Below are 26,615 nucleotides of genomic sequence, written 5' to 3' on the forward strand. Positions count from 1 at the left end.
ATCTGGTTACAAGGCGAGGGTCAAACATGAAATGAATTTAAAAGGGTGGTCTTGAATTTTTGGCTTGCATGTGAATTAAACTTGCATGTGTTATTATTCTTGTATGAGTTCATTGTGAGTATGGATGTGGGTTAATGATCAGCTGGAGTTTCTTACTCATGGGTCAGTCATGTAAATATACAAACTGTTTTTATAGTCCTCACAGTCTTATTGTTTATTTCATTTTTGTGATAGTGTTTCATAATGATGTTTAATTAAATATCACAGCAGATCATAAGCCTGTACATACATGTAATTATTTACCCCTCCGTTCTTGAACTCCCCCTCCCCCCTATAGGACACACGGGTACAAAATTAAGAATATTAATAACAAGAAGAAGATTATAGAAGGAAAAAAACAGGCTGAATAACAGGGGGAAAAGCAGAAGTAACAGATTTTTTTGCTTCTTTCTTCTCAATATTCTCTTTCTACAGTCTGAAGGTGGACGTTTGTGCAGCAGTGAGCGGAGTGGAGATCCCCAGCTCTGTAGGTAAGCAGCTGTGCTCAATGTATTGGGCTGACTGAGAAAAAAAGCACCGAGAGTGGAACTCAAGATTGTACCTCTCATTAGAGCTTCCTCTGAACCACTGCTCCGTTACACTGATCATTGTGGAGAACAAAAGCAGGAGGGAGAGTGGAAACAAAAAATCAGGTAGACAGACACAGACTGTGGGAAGTACATTGTTTCCACTGTCTTGATATGCTCTGTAGAGTAACACACCTACAAATGTCTCCTTATTTCACAAGGAATGGAAATCATCTGTACATGTGCAGACACCGAAGGGACCAGATCATTTTGGTTTAACAATTTAGTAGTGTCTGACCGGCTGGAGTGCCTGATTTATCCTTGTTGTAATTACACTCATGGCCTCCTTCACTTCTCCATCCCTCACCTCCTCTTCGTCATTTCTTTTTGTGTAGACCTAAAAGCAGAGCTGCAGCTGGACTGGTTGAAAGGCATCAGAGGTGGAGTCCGAAGAGTTTTGTTTCTGGACACCCAGCAGCCTCAGCACACAGGGATAATAACATTGAGTCATCGCCACCCACGTTCATGCTTGAGCTACACCATTTTCCTGAAAGTGAGAAAATTTAAGAGCAGAAATCTATCTTATATATCAGTCAACCAACTATTCAGTTTATTTTTTCAACAGAATAAGTCGACTGACTGCATTTGTCTCTCTCAGGAGGAGGATGAGTTTAGGGACAAACTCACCCCCATCTCACTGGCCTTAAACTACAGCTTGGCTCCACCTAGTCGTGGCCAAAACCTCCCTCCTGTTCTCAACCATTACAGCAGCACCTTCCTTCAAGAGCACGTGAGTATAGATTATGTTAAAACACTGCAGCCTTCATATGTGGTATTTTATCTACTTCCTGATGTGGGGTGTTGATATGAAAACTGAAAGTCTTCAACATACACATACCACAAAGTTTTGAGAACTAAAACCAATCTGATGTTGTCTTTCTTTTATGAAAGTGCTTCCCTTTAACACTAAGCGCTTTGATGCACATAAAAACATCCCCTACTTTACCCTTCTTACACTCTCTTTCCAAGCTTGCAAACATAACCAATCAAACTGTAAGAACTGCATCTAAATCATGAGTCTTTTGAATTATAGGCAGGTGCTGGTGAGCACAAATATAAAGGCAAATTCACAAGACAGAAAATTTAAAAAGGGCTTGCTGCCCACTGAAATATCAGCTTTGAAACTATTTAGTTGTCAAAAAAGTCAATCTGGTCAAGATCCTGTGTTACTTTTTCTTCCACCAACAGAAGTTTTAAAAAAATAACAAAGAAAAGGGAATGTTTGTTGAGAAAGAGCCACGTCTCATGAATCATGAAGCCTTGCCCAAATGATTTTGGTATGTGTGGGTTATTTGTTTTTCATTTGTGACCATTAGCTTGCAAGACATCCCTTTTTTTTTTACAAGCAGGACATTGCATGTCTTTTTTGTGACACATTACTCCCACACCTGCTGACTATTAACCAAGAAAAGTAACAGTGTAGACAGAGAACAAGAGCTTTTTATGCTAAATTAACTTGTATAACCAAAACTAGTCTCAGTCTGAAGCAGGGTCCAAGAACAAATTCCAGAGCTGACTGAAAAAGCTTACTCTGCTGAGCAATACACAGTAAAGGGTGTTGGTCTCTATGTTTAAAACACCTGCATCCTGATGTGTCCCAGTTATGTTTGTTTCTAATTTTAGCATCATGATAAAATCCAGGGTGCCTTGAAATTTTCCTCATGACCACCCCCTTCTCTGTGCTCCCCTTCCTCATAGGCCTACATCCTCCTGGACTGCGGGGACGACAACATTTGTATACCTGACCTCCAGCTGTCTGCCACCATGTAAGAGTGACATGACCATGCCCTCTGACCTCAACCTGTAAACACTCAAAACTTCACATGACTCTGACATGGCTAAATCCAAGGGAAAAGTCTGTTATTCCTCACACAATGAGCAGAGTTAACACTGAAACTATTCACATTATAGTTCAATTTACCATGTGGGGAGTGAGTGTGTATGTGAATGAGCCTGTACTCTCTACAGTGTTTCCAGCTGTAGAATATCTCCATGGCAGCGTTATACAAACATCCTGTCACCCTTTACTGACTGACACACACACTTACATACACAAACAAACACATTGGTGGGGGTGCATTCCTTGAAACAGAGCACATCTGACACCAACCAAGAAAATCTTATCCTTAAGATTATTATGAAAAGAATACAAATGAAAATTCAGAGTTTTGATGCTGCAGCAAAATACTTGATTTAAATGATCTTTCTCTTTTTATACAAAACACAGGGACCAGTCAGAGCTGGTGATCGGAGATGATAATCTGGTCATGCTAACCATCACTGCAGTGAATAATGGAGAGGGAGCCTACGAGACAGAGCTCCACACACTGATTCCTCCAGAGGCGGACTATATCGGAGTAGAGCGCAGGGTGGAGGTACATAAACACACACTGTATACACATTATGATTTTCAGGTTACTGACATTTTTAGTGTTGATTAAATCTCAGCTAAGAGGAATTTATCTCAGCAAACGTTGTGATGCCACCAGGGAGTGCAAGGTTAGTCAGAGCTGGAAAAGTGGCAGCCAATGAGATCAAGCAGTAACCTCTAGTGTTGAAAATGAAGCCAATGCAGAAGTGCAAACTCTGCAGTTCCTCATGTGTCCACTCAAGGCAGGCTCCAAAAGTCAAGGACATCCCTTCAGAGAACCCACTAAACATAGAATTAAAAATCTTAACGGCCTGATTGACTCAACCGTTTTGGTCTCTGTACCTAATTTCTATTTTGGTACAAACTGTACTGTTGTTGAAATTATATCAACTCACCTGTTTAGATCATATCATAGGCGTTTCTAGCTCATTTTTGGGGGTGTTGAAGCACCCCTAACTTGAATCCCAGCACCCCTAAAATTTGAGAGATTTTATTTTTATTTTTTTACTGTATATCCATTTTAACATGCTAGAAAAGTTTCAAAAATATCAGTACTGGGTTGAAACGTAATATTTTAATAACAAAAACACTGCAGTATTAGTATTATTAGTATTTTTTTTAATGTAATTTTTCATCTAGCTGAATGCCATCTATTTGTATATTATTGTCAGTCCAAAGAAGGAGAGATGAAAAAGCAAAACTTATCAAATTATATAGACAAAAAGGAAAAAAGCAGAGAAAAAAAGTCAATTTCTGTTAATGGGTTTTACATGTTGTGCATTGCATTTCAAATGAAAGTCCAAAAAATAACTCCAATGTCAATTTTTGGTATTTTTGGTACTCACTATAGGGGGCTGGTTTACTCCAGAAACATACATAGTGTTTATGTATATGTTGAGGAGCTGCTGTATCAAAAGGAGTTGTCTTTCCCTGAAATTAGGGTTACCATATGTTTCTTTTATGATTCCAATCCATTTCTCTTTTGCTGTGGCTCAGCATTTAAATGGGAATGAAATTGCATTAAAGTGCACATCAGTGAAATTTATCTTGCCAAAGCCGGATAGGTCTCTGGGTGCTCAGCAACCCTAAACATCCAATCCTAGAATCGCCCCAGGATCATATTATGGCAAAGAGTGTGTAATTAAGGATCATTTGAGGCATGGCTGATTCAGCTGACTTGTGGGCATGTTGTAGCTGTTTGCTTTGAAACTATATCAGTTTGTTCAGTAGCTGGAAGTTAGTTGGAATCAACATGTATAATATGGCCACCACTTTGGACTTCTTAGTGTCTCTTCAGAAACCAATGGGTGACATCACTGAGACTACATTCATACTTGATACAGTCCATTGGATAAGCTGCTTGATCAAGAACAAAAGCCCAAAGTTTATTATCATGATAGATTTTAATTTTATCATGAACCCTTAATTAAGATACTTTAATCCCCAGGGTGTACTTTAGGCACACTTGTCTGAAATCAGTTTCCTTTGTGTGATGTATGAGTGGACCCTTTAAATAGACACAGAAGATTGAGGCAGTTGTCCCATCATGATTGAAGCATGTGCCAATGAGGAAGTGAGCGATTTGAGGCTGCAGTTACAGTGCGACATCACATCCTGTTGTGTCTTTGTGGTGTGTTTGTTCGCAGTGATTATAGCGGGGCTATCGGCCGGGTACACTACACTGGCAACAGCCCAAAAACCCCCATTATGATTTACAAGCTGCATTAGTGACCACGGAAATGGATAGGGTCAACTGCTCTGTGTGTGTGTGTGTCTGTGTGTGTGTGTGCGTGTGTGTGTGTGTGTCTTCGTGTGCGCGTTAATGAGTGTGTAATGGGGCTATGTGATTGATGAGGTTGTTACTGTCAGAGCATTCATCACTCCGCCTCTCCTGCTTCCCTCCCTCCCTCTCTTTTTCACTCCCTCACTCCTTCACCCCTTTGATGGTGCTTTACTTCCCCCCGTTGTTCTTTTCTTTCCCCTCTTGACTCTCAACGCTCCCAATTTGTCACTTTCATCCATTTTTGATTCATCATCCCACTCATTGTACTTGTCTTTTTTTTGCTCTCTCCTTTTTTTCCTCCCCTCTGTAGTCCCTGTCTCAGCTAAACTGCGAGTACAAGATGGTCAACGAGTCCAGATTGGTGGTGTGTGACCTTGGGAACCCAATGGTAGCTGGGACAGAGGTGAGTTTTTACATTCAAAAGGACACTTGTACACTTTTCAGCAGCTCTGACTGTTTCTCCTCAGGCTTGATTTGCACTGATTGATGGTTTCCAACGATCACTGATCATCACCTTAACCCTCTTTCCCACTCTTTTTGAACCCTCAACCATGCTGCACACTCTTTTGGTGAGTGTGTGTGTAGTGTAAAGTAATAATCCATTTGGCTCTGTGATGGCTGACACATGCAGGAAGTCACGGCTTTGTTAAGTAAAGAGTGGTCCCTTCCTACATGAAATTCTACCATGCCACAAAGCATGTCACATAGGCTTCAGTGTGTGTGTGTGCGTGTGATCATGTGTGTACTCTTGTGAATGTGAGGTTTTTGTAAAGGTGTCAAGGCCAACACAGAGGTGCGTTCAAGCTCTGGAGGTGACACATGGCATTCTGATAAATCAATTATGTGGTCATGTTTCAGAGATGGGGGGAGGAGAGCAAAAACATGGCATGTGAGCGGGACAAAGCATATGCCTGCATGTGTGTGTGTGTGTGTGTGTGTGTGTGTGTGTGTTTGTATGTGTGGGTGTGTACCCTCCCCAGCCATTCCAGATGTTTCCCATATTTAGCTCTCCCCCTGCCCTGCTGGACGTTCAGGAATTCATGAGCTTATGCAGAACATACCTCTGTGTACCCCATACAGACTCTGCTTATATTGTGCAACTAAATAGTTCTCATCACTGCAGTTCATTCCTCGTGCCACATGACACACAGCTGTAGAGCCTCAATGGAGGTCATCAGTGCAAGAGGTACATGCCTGGAGGAGAGCTAGTTTTGGCTTCAGTATTTTGTGCATCTCTGTATCTCATCAGCTTGTCTTTTTCTTAAGTCTTTTTTAGACTTCACTGTGTTTTGTCAAAGCTTTGGTCGCGACCAATAAGCTTTCAGTGGAATCTTGTTGTGATGATATGATCATGCTGTCTACTGATCATGATGTCTAGTGTTGTATTGTTTCAGTTCAAGAAAAATACAATTGAAATCTACTTAATGAGAACAGTTTGTAGGCATCCTGCTTCATGAGAATCAGTATTATTAAGGTTAATCTAAGGACAAATTAGCTATGGCGTTATGATGTCATGCCAATGTGCCCTTGTTTATTGTTGTTTATGCGTAGTAGGCATGCGCAATTCAAATTTGTTGGATAGGGGTTTTCCAGGAGGTTCCCTGGACATATGACATTTTGCACCAGCCTCGCTTTCATGGCGCAATTAGTTAATTGGCCAATTATTTGCAGTCTTGCATGTGGCTAATGCTACGGCCAAATGGGCCGTTCTATAACGGTACTTTAAGACTAATGGTCCTGTTTGTGTAATGGCTTGACGTGCATACAGGCCCAGGACAATGGTGATTCATTCCCAACAATAAATCAACAATGGAGAAAACCTGATCACACATCATGGAAAATCAATCTGAGGAAAGGATTCCAGCACATTTCACCTCCTACTGTTGACACTGTGGTAAAAAGATTAATTTCTGTTAGCATCAAATTTGTAAACTAGTGGAAAAAACATTAGCTTCCATCTCAGGCTGCTCTTGAGAGGAGGAAACGATGATGATTAGCAGGCACAGATGTGAGAGCAGCCTGAGGAGCTGCTGGGCCCCAACAATCTCTGGTTTGGAGTGCAGTGGAGTAAGAACCTGTCCTGTAATCCAGGCAAGGGCAGCAGAGCTGGTGAGTGCATTGCTAAGTTTCCGCTCGCTTCCAAGTAACTTAAACCATGAGCGGGAGTGATGATAGCAACAATGTTAAATCTGTGGCATTTGCCTCATTTATATTTAATGGTGTGTCACCTGCAAAGCTGAGAGAAGAAGGAGAGTTGAATGAGGACAGAAATGTCAACATAAATATTCCTGCAGAGATCCCATTCCCTTCTCTAACATTACCATCAATGGAAACGTTCAGTTTAAAGTGAATTATAGCAGACGAGCAGGCTAATGTTCAAACTTGGAATTTTTTGCCATTAAAGCATGACTGACCTTGGAATCAGTGGAACTATTTTATAGCAGTAAAAATAAATTGATTTTGAATTATTTTATTTTTTGCTTGGCGGTTAAAGCTGGGGTTGGTAGTCAGATTTAGATACACTTTTTGTTATACTGGTTAAAATGATCTGTATGTCCTGCAATCAATACATAATGTGTTCTTAAAAATGAGCGGGGGAAAAAAAACGCTATCTACAGCCGGAGTAAACCTGGGAAAACACCAACCAATCCCCGCCATTAGGGTCCAATTTTATGAAACAAATCAAATTCCTTCCTGCCGTTCTGCCCGCCTCCTGCTCGTACATTTCCCCGGCGTGAACTCCCCGTCTCCTGCCTCTGCTTCCCCTGACTCTATTAACTGTCCCTCTCGCTCAACCTTGGGCCTGTCCCCACTGACCCGATGAGGTGCTTTGCTCAGAACTGTAGTCCGGATCAGAGACCCTAGCTTTAATACGCAAGTTCATGTTTAGTGAACAGGTGGTTCACTTTGCATCCAGATCCTGTCAGGATTCTAATTTGCATAACTACCTGTTCACTATACATTATCCCTGACTAAACAGTTCCACAAGCAACTTCAGAAAGTAGAACAAAGTTTTAGTTAAAAGACATTCCCACTGGATTGTTGGTTTCTATTTCAAGCAGATGTCTGTTTCAAGCGATAAATGAAAAGCTAAATCGGCATCAGACATTTGCCAATCATTTCCTGAATTGCACTGCAGCTGACTTGCACTTCTTTTGCTCTAGACTATTTTCCTACAGCCTGGTGAAAGGCTAGTGGACATGACAACTGGGACTACTAACTGAAACCAGACTGCTGTCAACACCAAAAACTGATTGTACATTTACGTAGGATCTGTTTATAGAGATTACACGCAAGGCTGCTGGACGCATCGCCATCCAGAGGAGAGTTATGCTTTAACACTGACTCCAAACCACAAGTTTATTAGAGTGGGTTCCAGTTGAAGTACTGTCAAGTCAATAGAACCCTTTTTATTTAGATATGGAAACATTTTTAGTCATGTTCTTTCATTCCTTTCACTCATATCCCTTGGCTCTGAATTTAGACGTCTTCTGTATTTAAGCATCAACTGTAAACGTTAAAGCCCCAAGGTATCTGTTAAAAGCACCATTTTTTATAACTCTTTGTGCAAGGCAGCAGTTGTTATTCATCTCAGCGGTGATCAGTTCTAACAGCTTTGTTTGGATCACAATTATAGTAATGACTTATTCAACTTTCAAAACCACGACGTCAGCCTTTTCTTCATTTTGCCAAAATGTGGCCGAATACACGGCTTGTGGTAAAGCTTTGTAGCTTAGAGGAAGGCACTAACCCAACACAGAAGAAAAGCATCGGTCACATTGTGGCAACATGATTATAATTTGAAGGAAAATTTACATACAAATAAACAGAAATTTCAAAAGTGTGTTGAAAAAGTTTGTGTGGGTGTTTTGAGGATTTTTCGCCACCATGAAAGAGGTTCAATCCATTGAGACTAAGATAGATTGAAGCTGACCACAGCTGCTGGTCTCTTGGAGATTAAAAAAAAACACACTCATAGCTAGAGTTTTGAAAAACTGTGCAGATTTTCAGGATTTCAGAAGACACAGTTTTCAGACATTCGTTGTGCACTCCCCCTCCTCCCTGTGCATCGTAGCCGATAGTGACGTCCTCTCTCTGACCAACTAATTTGGCGTGCTTATCTTTAGATCTCTTCTTCCTGGCTCCTCTCCCAAAGTCACTCTCTAATGTGTCCCATAGAAATGACCTGACTTTGTAGTTACGCTCCCCACACTCACCCACACCCTCACCAACACCCTCATCCCCCCACAGGCCTGCCTTGTGAAGTGTATGTGTGAGTCTGCATGCTGTCATTTACCCTCATTGGACCATGTGTTTGACCTTTTGCATGGTGGAGCTCACACACACATGTGCGCACACACACTGTTTTACAGTTTTCGCGCACACATGCATACACACACTGTTGTCATTGATGTTGAAGTAAATCCTTCATGTGTTTTGAGTTAGCCTGGAGGATAGGGGACTTAAACTGGGGAGAGACAAGAACCTTAACTTGACTGTGTGTGTAGTCTGGATCTTCTCTGATTTAGAGCACACACACACACACACACACACACACACACACACACACACACACACACACACACACACACACACACACACACACACACACACACACACAAACACACACACACACACACACATACACACACACACCTCCTGCCTGCAGTATGTAACAACACAAGAGGATGTAGTTAACAGGGATTTAGTGTCTATTACTGGACACTTTAAACCTGATGTGGCTTTTGATGTTCAGATACATCTTGTTTCTATCTCTGTCTTTTCTCTTTAACTGTCCTCCTCTCTCTCTCTCCCTCTCCCTCTCTCTCTCCCTCTCCCTCTCTCTCTCCATGACATGTTTTTCATATGTTTTCTTTCTGTCTTGTCTTTTCCTCCACACTCCCGCCCAGCTGTCTGTTGGTTTGAGGTTTTCTATCCAACGACTGGATGATGCTGGACCCAAGATCAGCTTTGAGCTACAGATCCACAGGTGACACGCCCACCGTCTCTCACGAATATACCCCCCCGTGAAACTCACAGACACAGAAAATGAAACGCACAAAGGGCTGTTTGTCAGTCCTGTGAGCCATGTAAATAAGTTCTGTGTCTGTCCCGATCACATCGCTGTCTGCGGTTGGATGAAACTAACCACAGGGACAGAAGAAGAGCCCTGTAGGAGCGCCAGAGAAGAGACAAACTATACACAACAAGTTCACTGTGTGCTCCATTTTGTTGATTTCAATGCATCACATCATCCAATATGAATGGTTAAATGCTGGTCAAGCTTCCTGTTTGAAAAAGTTCCACTAGGGCAAGCTAAAAATAGAATTACAGCTTTGTTATCAGCCTTTTCATTCACTCATATCTTAAAGGCGCTTCCAAATGTACACATATAGATACAGAATTTAGTGAACAGAGTCAGTGTGAGTTGTGTTTTATTTTATGACTTACTGTCCTCTATTTCTCCCCACAGCTCCAACAAAGATAATTCCCACAGCAACCTGGTCACTCTGAATGTGTCCATCACTGCCAAAGCTCATCTTGATTTACGAGGGTGAGTCAAGCATCGTAGGAGCACAGCTTCCTCTCCGGGAAACAGTGATGAATTGTTTGTTGCCAAATCTGCGTCACAAAGCTTCGATTGATCTGGTTTCAGCCTAAAATCTTTCTTCGCCCTTCGCGGGATACTACTGTCCTTTTGTAATGTTTCTATTTGTGAAGCCTGTTTATATACAGATGGAAAGCAGCATGAAAGCACACTTCTGAGGTACATTTGAGCTAATCACGAGCACATGGGATACTTGTGATGTTTGACATGTTCAGGGATGCCCCGTGTGCCTGCTGATACACAAACAAACGTGCACACTCTTCAAAGCTAAGAGCCTAGCTTGGTGTTGTTTGGGTGCGGTCACTTGTTCATACAAACAGATGACCTAGGATGAGAGGCACGGGGACATGTGAGTTCATGTGTTGTTGCTTTGAAACTGTGCTGCATCAGCTACCTCACCCATCAAGCATTCAAATATCAGTGTATTGATTTACACTTTGTGAACGCTGTGTTACCTTTTACTCTAATCTACAAAGACGGCAGATGGTTGTCCACAGATGAGTCTGGTCATGGTCGAGGTTTCTGTCTGATCAAAGGAAGATCCTCCTGCCACTGTCACCAAGTGCTCACTCATGTTGGAGTTAATGCTGGGTCTCTGTAAAAAGACCAAGTTTACATTTTTCCATTGAATAGACATTGGGAAAACATCTAAGGCCACCACTAAAGAGCGTAAAAGTCACATTTTGTATTTCTTGAGACTAAACTAAAGTGTAGTTTGCCGCTCACTACTGTAAGCCATTGAGCTCCTACTGTCGCTCTCATCTGTCAGGTGTCATCCAACATACGGCAGCATCATAGACTGTAAAATAATGGACATAGTATCCATGATGTCACCAATCTGTTCCTGAACGCTGTTTTGAAGCCAATCGACGGTGGCAGCCATATTGGAAATGTGGAACTCAACCAGACAGAGTGTGACATAAAGAGGCAGAATTTGAGCCTCTTAGCCAACAGCTATGTGTTCCCGACCGGGAGTCAATTCACCCCCCCTCACAGTGTGTGCTGATCGAGAAATGAGCTATCCAGACTACACTTGTCTTTTGTACCAGGCTGTAAACATGTTTATTTCTGCTGTAAAGATCGGCTTTTTACCCATTCATGTATATGTGACTTCCGGAACTTCCAAAGCCAGCCTCAAGCGGATCCTAGATGAACTGCAGTTTTTCGCACTTCCGCATTGGGACTCATATTTTTAGACCGGAGGTTGCCGCTTGGTTTTGACCTAATAGAGCAAATCCTGATTGACTGACTCACTTGTCCGTACCAACCTCAGATTTGAAAATGTAACCACTCAAACATGTATTTCAGTTAAAGAAAATCAATTGCACATACAGCCTTTAAACTGCATTATTTTTGTAGCTGTTAATAATTTGCCCCTCCTCACATATACGGGTAAATGTTGAGGACATAATGTGGAAACAGTTGTCAGTAAATAGCTGTCACATACACCATGTTTTAATATAACTTGCATGATTAACTTGTATTTAATTTCAATTCCCTTCCAACAATGTAAAAAAAATTGCATTAAAAACAGCTTAAAAGTCTAATTCATGGCAGAGAGGCTGTATTGCATTCTAATAGTTTGTACAGCTGGAGTTGATGAAGTGTGCACAGACTGTATACCTTAGACATGGAACTCCAGATCTCCACATATAACAACATTGCTCTGAAAGAACAGATTCAATTTGCATTGTGCACACATTTAGCATGTTTAGACAGATACAACCTGGTGGATGGGTGTATGCTGTCTACACATGCTTCAAGGCCTACATGGATCAGAGAGTAACCTCATGCCTCGCTAGAGCTTCAGAACATCCAGACCTATCACTGTGTACATGCCTCAGTGTCATCAAGCTCTCTCTCTTCTCTCCAGGGTGTCTCATCCATCCCAAGTGGTGCTGCCATTCCCAAACTGGGAACCCAAGGAGAAGCCTGTCAAAGAGGATGACGTGGGACCACAGGTTACACACATATATGAGGTAACTGCCCACCCTGCATTTAACCACAGTTAGACAGCTTTATCTAATCTGAAGGGAAAGGTAGAGGTGTACTGAGAGACGGCAGGATGAAAAGTGGAAGGCTTAGTTGTTTTCTTTTTGCTGTTACTGTTCACGTGTCTGTGCACTGACTGTTAAGATGAAATGAGCAGAAAAGTGAGTGTGGGAAGTTGTAAATGAGGCTGAAGCTAGAGGGGGGCTCGATCAGGTGAAGTAAACTGTAACACACACATACACACACACACACACACACACACACACAGTAAAAACAGTAGCTCCATAAAGAATTAGGCTCTGGCTGATCAAAGGTCTGCAGCTCTGGAGCAATTACCTCTGTCAAGGCGGGAAAAAGAAAGAAGGGGGGGGTCTGGTAGAGAAAGGAGTAGGGGTCAAGGCAAGGAAGGTGGAGGAAGGAAGGGAGGGTGGAAGGATTGTTCTTAAAACTGTGTTAAGTGTAATGCGTAATAATCATAGAGACAGAAAAACAAGGTCAAACAGAGGTATAGACAAACAGACAGAAGGAGGGAGAACAGCAGACTGACTGGCGACAGTTTACAAAAGGCGTATGTGCGTGTGTGGGTGTGTGTGTGTGCTCTACATGTGATTTCTTTTTGTTTTAAAGGGACGGCTGCTTCATTGAAGCAGAGTGCAGCAGTGTCTGGTCTGTCCTACAGCTGATAATGATTTTCTTTTTGCGGTACTTTTCCCAGTTGGCAGCTGCTTCCAGTTATAGAGGACAGAGTTTTTTTTCCTCTTGCAGAATTCCTGCCCTGCAGCACAAGGATCATGTCCTGTTTGGATGACTTGCTCCAGTGTTAATGACCGTGTGTGTGTGTGTGTGTGTGTGTGTGTGTGTGTGTGTGTGTGTGTGTGTGTGTGTGTGTGTGTGTGCGTGTGCGTGCGTGTGTGCGTGTGAGTGTGTGACAGAAAGGAAAAGAAACAAGGGTTTATTGAAGTGATGGTTCATTTAAGCTCATAACTCATTTAATTTTGATGTAAAATGACGGGCCAGGTGATGCTGAGGTTTAACTCGTCTTGTGTTTCAGTCTCTGATGGCTGAAGGCTGCACTAGCAAAACTAAATACACAGGTGTTCTGTGTCATCATCCCTCAGTTATGATAACCTGATTATAGCCTCAGTCACTTGAGACCTACTAATACGAATAAAAGCAAGCACAATACTGACAGCCTCCTGTTTTTCTTCTGTTTCTTCTCTGTGCCTTCAGCTCCATAACTCTGGTCCCAGCAGTATTAAGGACGCAGAGCTCCAGGTAGGCTGGCCTGCCCGCTTCTATGACGAGAATCTGCTGTATGCCATGGAGATTCAAACTGACGGCCCAATTAGCTGCCGGACGAACACCAGCCTCAACCCACTCGGCCTGCAGGTAACATTACAATATGAACACACACACAGGTTTACATAATACGCAGACAAATATTCAAAAACAAATTTCAAAACAGAAACATATAATTATGCCTTTTTAAGTATTGCCTTTAGTGAGAATGAATATGCTTCAGAGTATGTCTAACTACTAATTTTACTTTCATAAAAGAAAGCAATCCAAACCTACAACAGACTTTAATTCCTCTTATTGCTTGCAGCTTATTTTCCATCCATTTCCATCATTCATACCTGCCTATTTCAAACATAATTCTACCCCTTGTTCTGCCTGCTTTCCACTTTCCCTCCCAGCTGGCTCAAAATTAGGGGTTTGCTGAATTATGCTTATTAGCCGAAATAGAACCTGGAATATTTTCCCCATATCTAACAAACAATCTTTTGAGTAATTCTAAGGGAGGCTGTTCTAGATATTTATATTTAGGTATTTTCCCTCTCATTCTGTTGCACTGCTGTAGGTTGGGAGAACAGCATGTTGTCTTTTTTTATGCATGTGAAAAAGGTTCTTGATTCTTGATCTCCAAAAGCAAAGCTAAGAAAGTGAAATGCTGCAAACTCTAATCCTAAATAGGGATGCACTGATCCAATCCTGGTATCGGATATCGGCAAGATCGGACTCAAAAAGCTAGCTCGGATATCGGTGACAAAGGGCCGATATAAAGTGCCGATCCATATGGCAGATCTATTCATCTCAGTTCTATGCTTTTCTGTGTTGACAATAGCCATGTGAGTCTCCTACATCATCAGTGTACTGCAAAGAAGCAAGAAACCTTCTATTAATGGATTCAAAGTGTGAAAAAACTGACAGGTTATTGGATTTATTGTTCCGGATCCTTAAAACAAAGGGATTCCACCCTCTGGTTTAGCACTTGGGACCCAGGTACAGATCACCGTAAATAATGTTTCTGACACTGCTCCACTTGAACTCCAGCCTACGTGAACAAGTCAGCTCGTTTGCATTATTTTGTGTCATGATTCTAATTTTAATGTGTTTCCTGCACACAAATGATACCGGGCGGGGTGCCAAAGTTATATTTCCGACCACCGGGATTGGATCGGCTAGTATCAGCAGATACCAAAGTCCAGGTATTGATATCGGTATCGGGACCTACAAAGTAGAATCAGTGCATCCCTACTAAATACTGTCAAAGGAAATTAAACAGGTGAACAGCATCTAGTTTTGCTAGTTGCTCTGTTACTTATGATTTGTGTCATATTAAGAGTTGTTCTCATTCTGATCCAAGTATCAGAATTACCACTGCAATAGCCTGATATGTAATATCTATTGGTGAATACAGTCTGACTTGATCCTCCTGTGGTAGTACAATTGTCTGAACAACAATAAAGCATATTTCACTTGCCAGGAGCCAAAACTCTTTTAAAGTGTAAAAGAAGATCTGATTTCAGGTAACTTATAATGTTTTAAAAAAAGTAATAAGAGGTAATGGTAAACTTTATTTATAGAGTACCTGTCATAACATTTAATGCAGCTCAAAGTGCTCTCCATGTAAAAACAAAAACTTAATTGATCAAAAAACATTAAAGAAATATAAACAAATAGTAAAAACAATAAAAACAAAATATCTAAAAATAATGATAATAGTAAAAAGGTAAGAACATTTGGAGGTAAGCATAAAAAGAGATGAGAGCGATCTGAAAATACAAGCATTTTTGTGACACTAAACCCTAAACATTGTAATAGAAACATGAAAGAGAGGTTGAATTTATTGAAAGCAAGACCATAAAAAATAGGTTATGAGTCGCTTATTAAAATTCTGGACAGAGGTTGCTTGTTTAATCTATGACAGGAGTGCGTTCCAAATCTTTGGTGTACAGCTACAAAAAACTGCCTCCCCAAACTTCCTGTAATTGGTTTGTGGGACACACAACAAGCCAGTGTGAAGTGACCTACTCTGCAATCACACAAGCCATCTGAAAGATATGAAGGTGCTTAATTATTTGTGCTTTGATGACAGTTGAGAGAAGTTGAAAATCTCTCCTCAACATAACATGCTATCAATAAAAAAGATGCAGAAACTGGTGTTGTATGTTCTCATTTGCTGGTTTCTTGCTGCTGAATTTTGATTGAGGTGCAGCCGATCTAGTGGTGGGTTTTTTGTTTTCTTGATAAGCCAGGATAAAGTGCACTGCAATAGTCTAAACATGAGAAAGTAAAGGCACGAGTAAGTGTCTTAGCATTTTCCTAAGAGAGGCAGAGTCTGATTCTTGCACTTTCCTATTAAAGATAAAATGCTACCATAGCAACATTGTTGATATGACTTTCAAAATTCAGTTCAGAATCCGAGATAACACCCAAGTTTTTCACTTCTGGCTTTATCTGTGGAGCCAGATTTCCAAGGTTGCTTATCTTTTATTTTTATTTCTGTGTTTCTACCTATCATTAGCTAATAATGCATTACTAGCAGTATAACGTTAGTTAAAGCTACGTAGATCATGTCTGCACTCATTAGTTTTGATTTATAATCACACATCTAAGGTTCTTTTTTAGATTTGAAGTGGAGAAAAGAAGGTTACCATTACTTCAGTGTTTCCAGATATATATAGATTATATATTCTATAATATATAGAAACAAAAGCACTGATGTCAGATCCAACAATTTTGCGGTATACAGGTGTTTCAAATAAATCTTGTTTTTTATCACCTTATCGTCAGAGGGGCTCTCAGTACCAACCAATGAAGTCCAGGTTTCCGATTTCGGTAACACTTTACAATAAGGGTCCCTTAATTAGCATTAGTTAATGCATTATTAAGCATTAATTAACAGTTTAATAATAGTTTAATAATCGTTATAATGTATTACCTAACATTAACTAACACATTAGTTAATGCATTAATAAGCAGTTAATTAATGTCCACTGCTCAGAGTTAATTAATACATTATTAAGCATTAATAAAAGTTACAAAACTTAATTAGTTAACCATTAGTGAATGCTTTCTGGACCCTTATTGTAAAGTGTAACACATGCATCACTTAAGTAACACATTATAAATGCTAAACTGCCTCATAAGCATTACTTAACCATAATTAAGCATTAGTGAATGCTTTTTGGACCCTTATTGTAAAGTGTAACACATGTATCCCTTAGGTAACACATACGCTGAAGCAAAATGAGTTGAAATGTAGTTGAAGCAACACATATGAAGAATTCAACACATTTTATTTAGAATAAAACAGATAATCACAGATAACATCTCAACTGGCACAGAGAAGTACGGTGGCCCTGAGAGCTCACAGCACTGCAACTTAAGAAAACACATGCAAAAAGACAAAACACAAGCAAATTAAGAAAACATCTTCATCAATTTGACAACACATGCGCAGCATTTAGAAAACTTATGGTTTTATGCTTATGCTGATGCTTATGAGTCAGTTTAGCATTTATAATGTGTTACTTAAGTGATGCATATGTTACACTTTACAATAAGGGTCCAGAAAGCATTCACTAATGGTTAACTAATTAAGTTTTGTAACTTTTATTAATGCTTAATAATGTATTAATTAACTCTGAGCAGTGGACATTAATTAACTGCTTATTAATGCACTAACTAATGTGTTAGTTAATGTTAGGTAATACATTGTAACGATTATTAAACTATTATTAAACTGTTAATTAATGCTTAATAATGCATTAACTAATGCTGATTAAGGGACCCTTATTGTAAAGTGTTACCCTGATTTCGAAATGGGACAAAATGGTATTGGAAAATTTCAAGTCATATGTGGTCTTACTGTTCACAGCTGCTGGTACTACTAAAACTCTTAACTGAACCCCTTTCAGCTTGTTGGTCAAGGAAAGCTGAACTCTTATAACTTGTGGCAGGCAGTGGTCATTTCATGGCTACATTTTAGATCAACAATAAAAAAAAAAATATGCGCTTAAAGTTTATATCTATATTAACCTTTATTTTACAGTAGTACATTTGTACACCTCAATCTGGCTGTCAAAATGCTGTTCCTGATCACTGGCCTCTTTCTGTATCTCTACCGCTGCTAATCATTAAGCTGTTGGAAGAAAAGGAGACAATTCCTGTTGCCTTGCTGCACTTCTAAAACTAGTTGGCTGCTTTCACAGTGCTCTGTCCTGAGCCAGACTCCCAGATGATAAACAAATATAATATACAGCTGTTTTCTATCTATTATGTGTCAACTGTGACTGTGATATTCAGGTTTTCCAGTCCAATAGGTTGTCGGTCTCCTGTTGCTGTTTGGTTCCGTAGCTATTATTATGAAATAAAATCCTTCTTTTGAAAAAACATGTTTTTAATAGATGGCTTGGCGTAAATGTCTCAGGTGGTGATTTTGTTTTATTTTATTACATCTCTCAAAGCGCCTTTTAAATCTTTCTTTATAGCATTCTCTCTCTTTGGGTCCACTATCTCCCTCCCTTTGGCTTTATAGACTCTATCAGAGTCCATGTGTAATACAGACCAGACAAAACAGCCAGTAGGTGATAATGAGTTTCTTTCTGCCTTACGTCTGTCCTTAAAAGACCCAACCACATGTTCTACTAATGTTGTTTAAAAAAGCTTGGACTGGTGTGGGATCTTTGTCTAATTGTAATATGTCTACAGGTTTTCAGTCAAATCTGATAGACATATTACAGCCCAGGTTTGACCTTAGCAACAATCTTGAAGCTTAGCTGATGGTGATATACAAAACAATTCTTGTCAGATGGGATCAAAGTCTTAGTTTGGTCATCTTTTCATTCCTAGTTAGAAACAAAAAGTGAAGTATTTGTTATATTAATGATTATCTCTTCTGTTTCCTCAGATTTCCTCTCTCCAGGACACACCTGAGTTATTGGGTTTCTTGAGAAACACCAGCACTCCTCCCCCTCGCCGCCACAAAAGAGCTATTACTGCCGCTCAGACTTACAGTAATAAAACTTTGGTGAGCATCACAAACATCTACATCCTCTGTGAAAAAAAGGTTATCTAAAGCATTATCAATGTAATCTCTATATCTTTCTGCTCTGTTCTCTGTTTATGAACAGAACTGCACCAACGTCTCGTGTCTGAGGATCATGTGTGTGGTTGGTCGGTTGGATCGAGGGCAGAGTGCAGTAGTCAAAATCCGTTCAAGACTCTGGGCACAAACTTTCCTGCAGGTCAGCATCATGGCCTGCTTACTTGATATTCTTTATTGCTTAATGACTTGTCACTTTACTTACATTAGTTTGTCATATTTTTGTATCATAATAAGAGCTAACAAAGGGTTACAGTGTATTCCTGACTTTTAAACTATGGTTGAGAAATTTCACAATTAGATTCATTTACTTTACCTTTCTGGAGTTTTTAATCCTATCATAGGATCTTTACCAGCATGTATTGCTCACCCAGTAGTTGGATAATTTACACCAGGGGTGTCCAAACTTTTTTCAAAGAGGGCCACATATGATGTTGTCAGAATACCTCAGGGCCAGTGGCTCCTACTGAGACTTAGGAATCATAAAAGTTATATATGAACTCTATTTAATAACAATCATTTTAAATTTTGTCTCAATAAATCAGTAACTAGGAAGTCCTCAGTTCTCCACATGCCATGTAAACATTAGCAAACGTTATCTTCTTCTGGAGGAAAATGTTTTTCATTAGGGTCGGGCAATGTGGGAAAAAATATTGTATCATAATTTTCCTATGGCAGGATCACGATCTGGATTTCATCACACTTCTTTTTTATGTTGTTTTTAAGACCTTTCTGACCAGCAGACAACAATTTAAGAACTAAATAATTATTTTCCTTAGTTCTGAACATTTATTATGCACTAAATTTAGCCTTTTCTGTACAATTTCCTAATTTTTGATCTTGTCTTGTGTTCTCTTTTGTGTCTTCTGAACTTTTAGTGTTCATCAAGAGCATTTTCACATCATGATAAAAACATTAATTTGAAAACTTGTCAACTTTAAGAGTTCTTGTGTTTCTTCTTTATTGCACTCTTGCAGAATTCCCAGAGCTTTGGCTTTAGACAGGTAGTCCAGATGTAGCTTTTTGAGACGTTTCTGGATTGACTTTAGTTTTGTTTGTAGAAAGAAACTGGGGCCATAAATAAATGGACCTTGGGCTGCAATTGGCCCCCGGGCCATACTTTGGACACCCCTGATTTACACCAAAGCTGTTTTCCTCTGATGACAGACCCAGGGTCGGAAGCTCAAAATATCAATTTATGCAAATATTGCTGCTGTTACAATATGCCCTAAACACCAAAAATGAGAGAAACAGATACTTATTTATTTCAGATACTTATACCTATTTCAAGGTACTTTTAACTTGAAATAAGCAAAAAAAATCTGCCAATAGAACAAGTGAAAATTAGCTTGGTAAGATTTCTGAAAAATATTTAGAAAACTGTGATCTTAAAATTAGCAGGGAAAACTTATTTTAAGCAATATTTTACCAGTATTTTAAAGCTTTGTATCTCAGAATAAGACAGGAATGCTAACAATTAGTATTTTTTCACTCAAAAAAAGATTTTTGCACTAATGCATTTCATGTCAACATCTTCATTTGAGTGTTTGTCTTAAATCAAGATTATCCATCTTCTACAAATAAGATCTCAGCTTTAAAAATATATGAAATGTAAAATAAACCTTTCTTCTAAATAACAACTCAAAACAAGATCATTTTAAGATTGTTTGACTTAACAAGATATCTAGATGCATTGTCTTAAAAACAAGTCCCTCTATCTTGCTGAAATCTTACTTGTTAAGTAAATTTATCTTGAATTAAGTGGGATAAGACATTTTGACTAAAAATGAGAGAATTTCACTTGGTAAGATTTTGAGTTTTTGCCATGTATATCGACACCTTGTAATTAATCAGCGCTTGAATTCGTGAGGGATGTAGGATCATGTTTTCAGGAAAACACCCATGTTGTACAGACAGCAAAGTTACTAAAAGCTACATAAACATTTAATTCCTGGCTAAAATAACTATTAGTCTGATAACAGTCAGCTAGCTAACATAACTATTAGAAAGCTAACATAAGTGTTGGATAGCTAACATAGCTATCTGATGTCAGTGTTTGCTAGCTAACATTACTATAAGCTAGCTAAATTGTGATTTTTTTTTAATATTCTCTTTATTTGTATAATTTCCAAACCTGCAATGTAGCTAAAAGTCAGTAAAGCAACGTTTAAGCCTCCTAGCTTGAATGTGGCATCAGTTTAAATTGGCCGCTGAATTATCTTCCTAGCAATTTTGTCACTGATTGCTTATTTGCAAAGGTTCTAATTCAAAAAATAATTCTTCACTTACAAACCAACATGAAAATGTATTTATGTCAATGGTCAAATGGCTCCTTTAGAGTTATACTGTTTTTTGTCTTACAGAGGCGTAATGACCCCTACATCCTGAACTCTACTGTGTCCTTCATGGTCACGGCCATGCCTTATCAAGTCCAATCCTCTACGCTGCCACAACACACATCCTCGGTAAGATCCAGTGACATTAGTCTGAGAGCTTGAAGGAAAAACAAAAGACATTTATCAGCATAAACACCAAACTGTCTCTTTTTGTGTTCTACAGATGGGGACGCTTGTGTTATGGGGGACTCCTGATGTGTCTTTTGCTGTTCCTCTTTGGGTCATCATCCTGGCCATACTACTGGGGCTGCTGGTGCTTGCCATGCTAACGTTAGCCATGTGGAAGGTAAATAAACACATCATACATCATCCTAATATTCTTCTATGTAATTTAATCATATCACACACTAATGGGTTAATGTGATTCCCTCAGTGTGGTTTCTTTGACCGGGCACGGCCGCCAACTAACGATGACGTCTCAGACCAAGAGCAGCTGACGTCTGATCAAACAGGGGATGCTTGAGACAAGTGCCAGCTCCTGGACAGTGGTTTGGGAGGGATTTGCACCTTCTGAGTGGCTCAAATCAGATCTGGGATCTGTTAGTTGGACCCTACATTTCTTGGCTGAAGTCTTCAGCCTCTTTGTTAATGGACATAACTGAAGAACAGACTGAAGACTGCAGCCTCACACAGATCGGGACCAAAGAAAGAGGTTTTAACCAGACATAGAGGGACCAAAACACTTCTTTCAGAATAAATCACACACACGTCTGTTGTTTTTTCATTGTGATGAAGAGCAGAACTGAAGACAAGATGGACTTAGTTGTGAAGACTATGCTTTCAATGTGTCTGTAACATTGTGTGTCTGTGTTAGTGAGGCACAACGAGACTTGAGATAAATGCACAAGCGCCTCAGTGTGTGAGAGTTAGTGTGTGTGCATATGTGTGTAGGCATTGTACATGTGTGTGTTTCCTGGGTGCTTCTGGCATCATCCATGTTTTCAAATATGACGTTTTTTACTCCCAGATTTAATTTATCCTACAATGTAGATTTCCTCAGACCGACCTGTATGCAGATTTCAACACATACACACACAAGCAGCTGCATAGACACAGAGTTGATGTTTATATTTATGAATGTATGTGCAATATTTGGGCGTTGTGTGATACTGAAGCTTGTTTACACTGGCATTATTTTATTAGAGCTTAATGTTTCATTGTTTATGTATATAAATGAATAATTGGTATATTAGTTGTTTGTAATGCTGAACAATAAAAGCAATTGCTTGGACTGATTTACAAAACAGACCCATCTAAATGTTTTCAAAATGACAAATTGCAAATAATTCACTTATTTGTATGTTAATAAACTGACTACAGAACTTAATCTGCAAGAAAACAGATCATATCTCCACTGCCAAAACATGCTACACATGCTAGTTCAAGAATTTGTTCGGGTCAATTTTATTAAAGTAGAAGTTGTAAGACTTCAAACACAAAATTAAAAGATAAACAGTAATATAAAAAAAAACACAGTACACTGTCTGACACTGTGAACATCCTGACCAAATTACAGATTTTAGGTTGCATTTCTTATAGCAGTTGAAATTATCTATTTAAAAGAAGGGCATCAAGAGCCTGAATTCAAAGCATGCTTTATTAAATGTGTCATATCTGAGTCATTTTGGGGTTATGAATGAAGTGTGAGGTTTTATCACAATAAAGTGTTATTTGATTATTTATCACATCCTGTATGATCCTGTGACTTGGTAGCTTACTTTGCATTTACCTGTCCAATCTGGAGTCAGAGAGTAAAACTCTCGATGCATTCCTCTCCAGAAGTTCACATAATCCTAAAATTATTACTATAATTCAAAAACGCCATAACAGTGATGCATGTCATCCCCCACTCGACCTTCCCCGTTTATGACTCTAATTCATTGTCCTACGCTCTCAATAAGGTCTGAAAAAAAACAGATACTTTTTCTCTTCAGGGCTGATGACTCTCCTACAAGAGGAAGGACTTTTGCTCCCCCTGGTGGTGCAATGCAGCCTAAACTGACTTGTGTGATTATCAACCCACATTAAAGGTAGGTATGGTGCATGCGTGGGTTCTCTTCGGGTACTCCAGCTTCCTCCTACAGTCCAGAGACGTGCTCGTCAGGTTGATCGGTCACTCTAATTGTCCGTAGGTGTGAGTGAATGTGTGCATGAATGGTTGTTGTCTCTACACGTTAGCACTGTGAGGGACTGGAGACTTATCCAGCGTGTGCCCCACCTTGCTGGGCAGTGAGTGCTATCTTTTTGGTTCTGAGACATCAACTTAATAAAAAACAATAAACTCTTCTAAAGTCTCTTTCACTGTTACATTCTTAAATTCAACTCTACCGACTGTCCCTGAACACATCACAAGATCTTGGTTTTTGGGAGTTATACATGCTTACAATGAATACAGTGATTATCAAATAGTTGTAGGACCAGCAAGGAGTATACAGATAACCTACTCGAGTCAACCTGTCAGTGAGATAGAATAATTCACCCAAAACATCTAACTCATAGATCGTCAATGACAGAGGCGATTCTAGGATCGGATGTTTCGGGGTGCTGAGCACTCAGAGTGCTGCCCGGCTGGGCAAGATACATTTCACTGTTTTGTACATTTTAATGCAATTTCATTCCCACATATGTGAAAGAAAAGTATAACACTTTTTGGGAAAGTCTGTGACTAAACCATCAAATCTAATAAAAGTTATTTAAATGCTGAACCACAGCAAAAGAGAAATGGATTGGAATCATAAAAGAAACATATGGTAACCCTAATTTCTGGGGAAGATAACTCATTTTGATACAGCAGCTCCTCAACATATACATAAACAGTCTGTATGTTTCTGGAATAAACCAGCCCCCTGTAGTGAGTACCAAAACACCAAAAATTGACATTGGAGTTATTTTTTGGACTTTCATTTGAAATGCAATGCACAACATGTAAAACGCAGTGGAGCTGTTGTATTTTTGTTGTTAAAATATTATGTTTCAACCCAGTATTGTATGGTTTTGAAACTTTTCTAGCTTGTTAAAAAGAACATACAGTAAAAAAAAAAATAATGTAAAAATCTCTCAAATTTTAGGGGTGCTGGGATTCAATTTAGAGGTGCTTCAGCAGCCCCAAAAAATTGTCTAGAAACGCCTATGGTCAATGACCCAACTAAGGAAGTCCTCTTGACAGAAATTAGTTACATCATTTTCTACTATGTGTGCTCAGCTTTGAGCTGAATTTACAAATGGAGAAAAAAGTCAAAAGAGAGAGAACAAGGTCAGGACGAATGAGGCCAAAAAAAGATGAAACCAAATCTATAAGAATATGCTTCTATTCCACAAAAATGTAAAAATGTACATCTTTAAAAGTGTGATATCTCTACAATACCAAAGATCCCATTGCATGAATTATTTGTTTGCAGGTTAAAAAAAAAAAAAAGTCAGCAAAGGTCAAAATGGTTCAACCACGTGAAAAAAATGCAGAGCTTTTTAGGGGCATGAAATATGCAGAATCCCATGAATATGTAGATTAGACTTTTGTAGATATGAGATTGGTCTTCTTTTTTTCATAAATGCATGACTTCAGACACCATCTGTCATTTTGTTGTTATCAGAACACAAATCATATCAGCTAGACAAAAATGGAGTCTTCTCAAAGACAAAGTCGGATGATTTGGTTTTATAATCGTCTTCCTTCAGACTGAAGGCCGGTGTACATTTTCCTAACATGATCTGAAGCATAGCCATAGGAAACACATCAAGGTAGAGACCCTTAAAGAACCATTATGTCATCAACTATCAAATTTTTTGAAGTATTTATAAAAATCTACCTGTGAAGAGAAAAAGACTACTGCTTTTTTTAAAGCATGTTCATCTAAGGTGATGTCCTCCAAACTGTCCCCGTCTGTTGTGTTTTCAAAATATGAAATAGTCTCTAGGATACTATCTAAGCATCAGAACAGAGATGAATATGTTATCAGGCAGACCTCAAGTGGAAACATTTATCAAAGTCACAACAGCTGACAAACCGCATTTTCACATGTAAAGAATAAACACAACCACAGTTTGTATTTGACGTTCTCACAAAAAGAGACGCTGTGTTTTTTCCTTGGACTCTTTATTTTTTTCATATATTTGATCAAATGTAAAACCAAACATTTGAAGTAAAGATTTAACAGTTTCTGACTAGTAAACCTCAACACCATCAAATTAAGGGAACATTATTGATACTTACTACAGACTGTACGTAGGACGACATGAATCTTAAACCGACCCGATTATAAAATTATTTTTTAAGTCTTTTACTCCCATAAGTTCCTGTTTTTGAGCTGCTGCAAAAGAAATACCTTAGGGGAAGTGATAACCTGTGTCTCTGTCAAATGAATGATAGTGTGTTTTAGAAATTAAACTTTACTTCAAAGGTCTGTACATGGGGATCAGTGTTTATCTTCTCCATGGCAACAAGGTCAAACCAACATTATAATGGAAGACTTTGGCTATTTACAAAACGCTGAAATGCTGCGCTGTGAGAGTACAGTTTATCTCAGACACACTGTACATTACTTCTGTGTATTAGTTAGACTAAAACACCCCCACCCCAAACCCTTTATGACAAAGTGCAATTCCATAGATCACCACAAGGTGGGGCTTGAACACTGTATTAAACATTGTATAGAAAGGCTTTGAAAAGTTTGTATTTTAGGGGCCCAGTTTAAGCATATTTGTGAGCATAAATGAGCATGTTAATATCACTACACCTTTGAATATAAAGCCCTCACATATTACACCTTTATTTTGCCTAATAAGTCCATGTATCTGAGCTGAGTTGTGCACACAGCAACTGATTGACAACTTTTTGTTGCACCTGCAACTTCCACCTTTATTTCTCTAAGTACATTGTGTTGGTAATTCTGTGTAACTCACAGTGTTTCTTACCCAAGCTTCAATCTGAGCCGGGATCAAATCAGCCACAACAACTGTGAGGATACACAGGGGGGTATAAAGGAATATTTCACATTTGGGTAAATTGTACTTATCTGATTTCTGTCTGACAGTTAAATGAGAACAATGATACCACTCTGTTGTTTCAACAGTAAACATGAAGCTACCAACAACAGATAGTCAGTGTAACTTAGAACAAAGACTGGAACGAGAGGTGGAAATGCCAAGTTAAGGCATTTTTCCACCGCAGGAACTTTACCCCGGAACTAGGGACTTTACCCCTGAACTACGTGCGTTTGGACCGGAGGAACCAGGGTCTTAATTTAGTTCAGGGGTAGATAATCTCCCCCCTGAAAAGCCCCTGCTTTGGGGGGTAGTACTTTTCAAAGGTCCTGGGACTTTCGGTTGAACGTTACAGTGTTTGTGGAGTTTACACTGTATGAAACACAGAGGGAGTTCCTGGGAATGCATACTAGTTTACTTTTTTATTAAGATCTCAAAATATTATCTATTATCATTTTTTTTCTCCAT

At 39.3% G+C, this 26,615-nt stretch overlaps 1 protein-coding gene across 1 annotated transcript in view; it reads left to right on the top strand.

The window, feature by feature from the left end:
* The window catches only part of itga8 (integrin, alpha 8), a 54,907-nt gene extending 32,505 nt beyond the window's left edge, over positions 1 to 22,402 (top strand). Inside the window, exons 16-30 of the mRNA XM_034697093.1 lie at positions 475 to 530; positions 962 to 1,119; positions 1,225 to 1,356; positions 2,325 to 2,392; positions 2,854 to 3,001; positions 5,091 to 5,183; positions 9,691 to 9,770; positions 10,254 to 10,334; positions 12,262 to 12,367; positions 13,611 to 13,769; positions 18,577 to 18,696; positions 18,800 to 18,913; positions 21,135 to 21,236; positions 21,331 to 21,453; positions 21,541 to 22,402. Coding sequence (XP_034552984.1) covers positions 475 to 530; positions 962 to 1,119; positions 1,225 to 1,356; positions 2,325 to 2,392; positions 2,854 to 3,001; positions 5,091 to 5,183; positions 9,691 to 9,770; positions 10,254 to 10,334; positions 12,262 to 12,367; positions 13,611 to 13,769; positions 18,577 to 18,696; positions 18,800 to 18,913; positions 21,135 to 21,236; positions 21,331 to 21,453; positions 21,541 to 21,630 — 1,630 coding nt within the window. The 3' untranslated portion in view covers positions 21,631 to 22,402. The remainder of the gene's footprint in view (positions 1 to 474; positions 531 to 961; positions 1,120 to 1,224; positions 1,357 to 2,324; positions 2,393 to 2,853; positions 3,002 to 5,090; positions 5,184 to 9,690; positions 9,771 to 10,253; positions 10,335 to 12,261; positions 12,368 to 13,610; positions 13,770 to 18,576; positions 18,697 to 18,799; positions 18,914 to 21,134; positions 21,237 to 21,330; positions 21,454 to 21,540) is intronic.
* Positions 22,403 to 26,615: the final 4,213 nt, after the last annotated feature.

This window comes from Notolabrus celidotus, chromosome 12, assembly GCF_009762535.1.
Source record: "Notolabrus celidotus isolate fNotCel1 chromosome 12, fNotCel1.pri, whole genome shotgun sequence".
In the NCBI taxonomy this organism is placed as follows: Eukaryota; Metazoa; Chordata; class Actinopteri; order Labriformes; family Labridae; genus Notolabrus; species Notolabrus celidotus.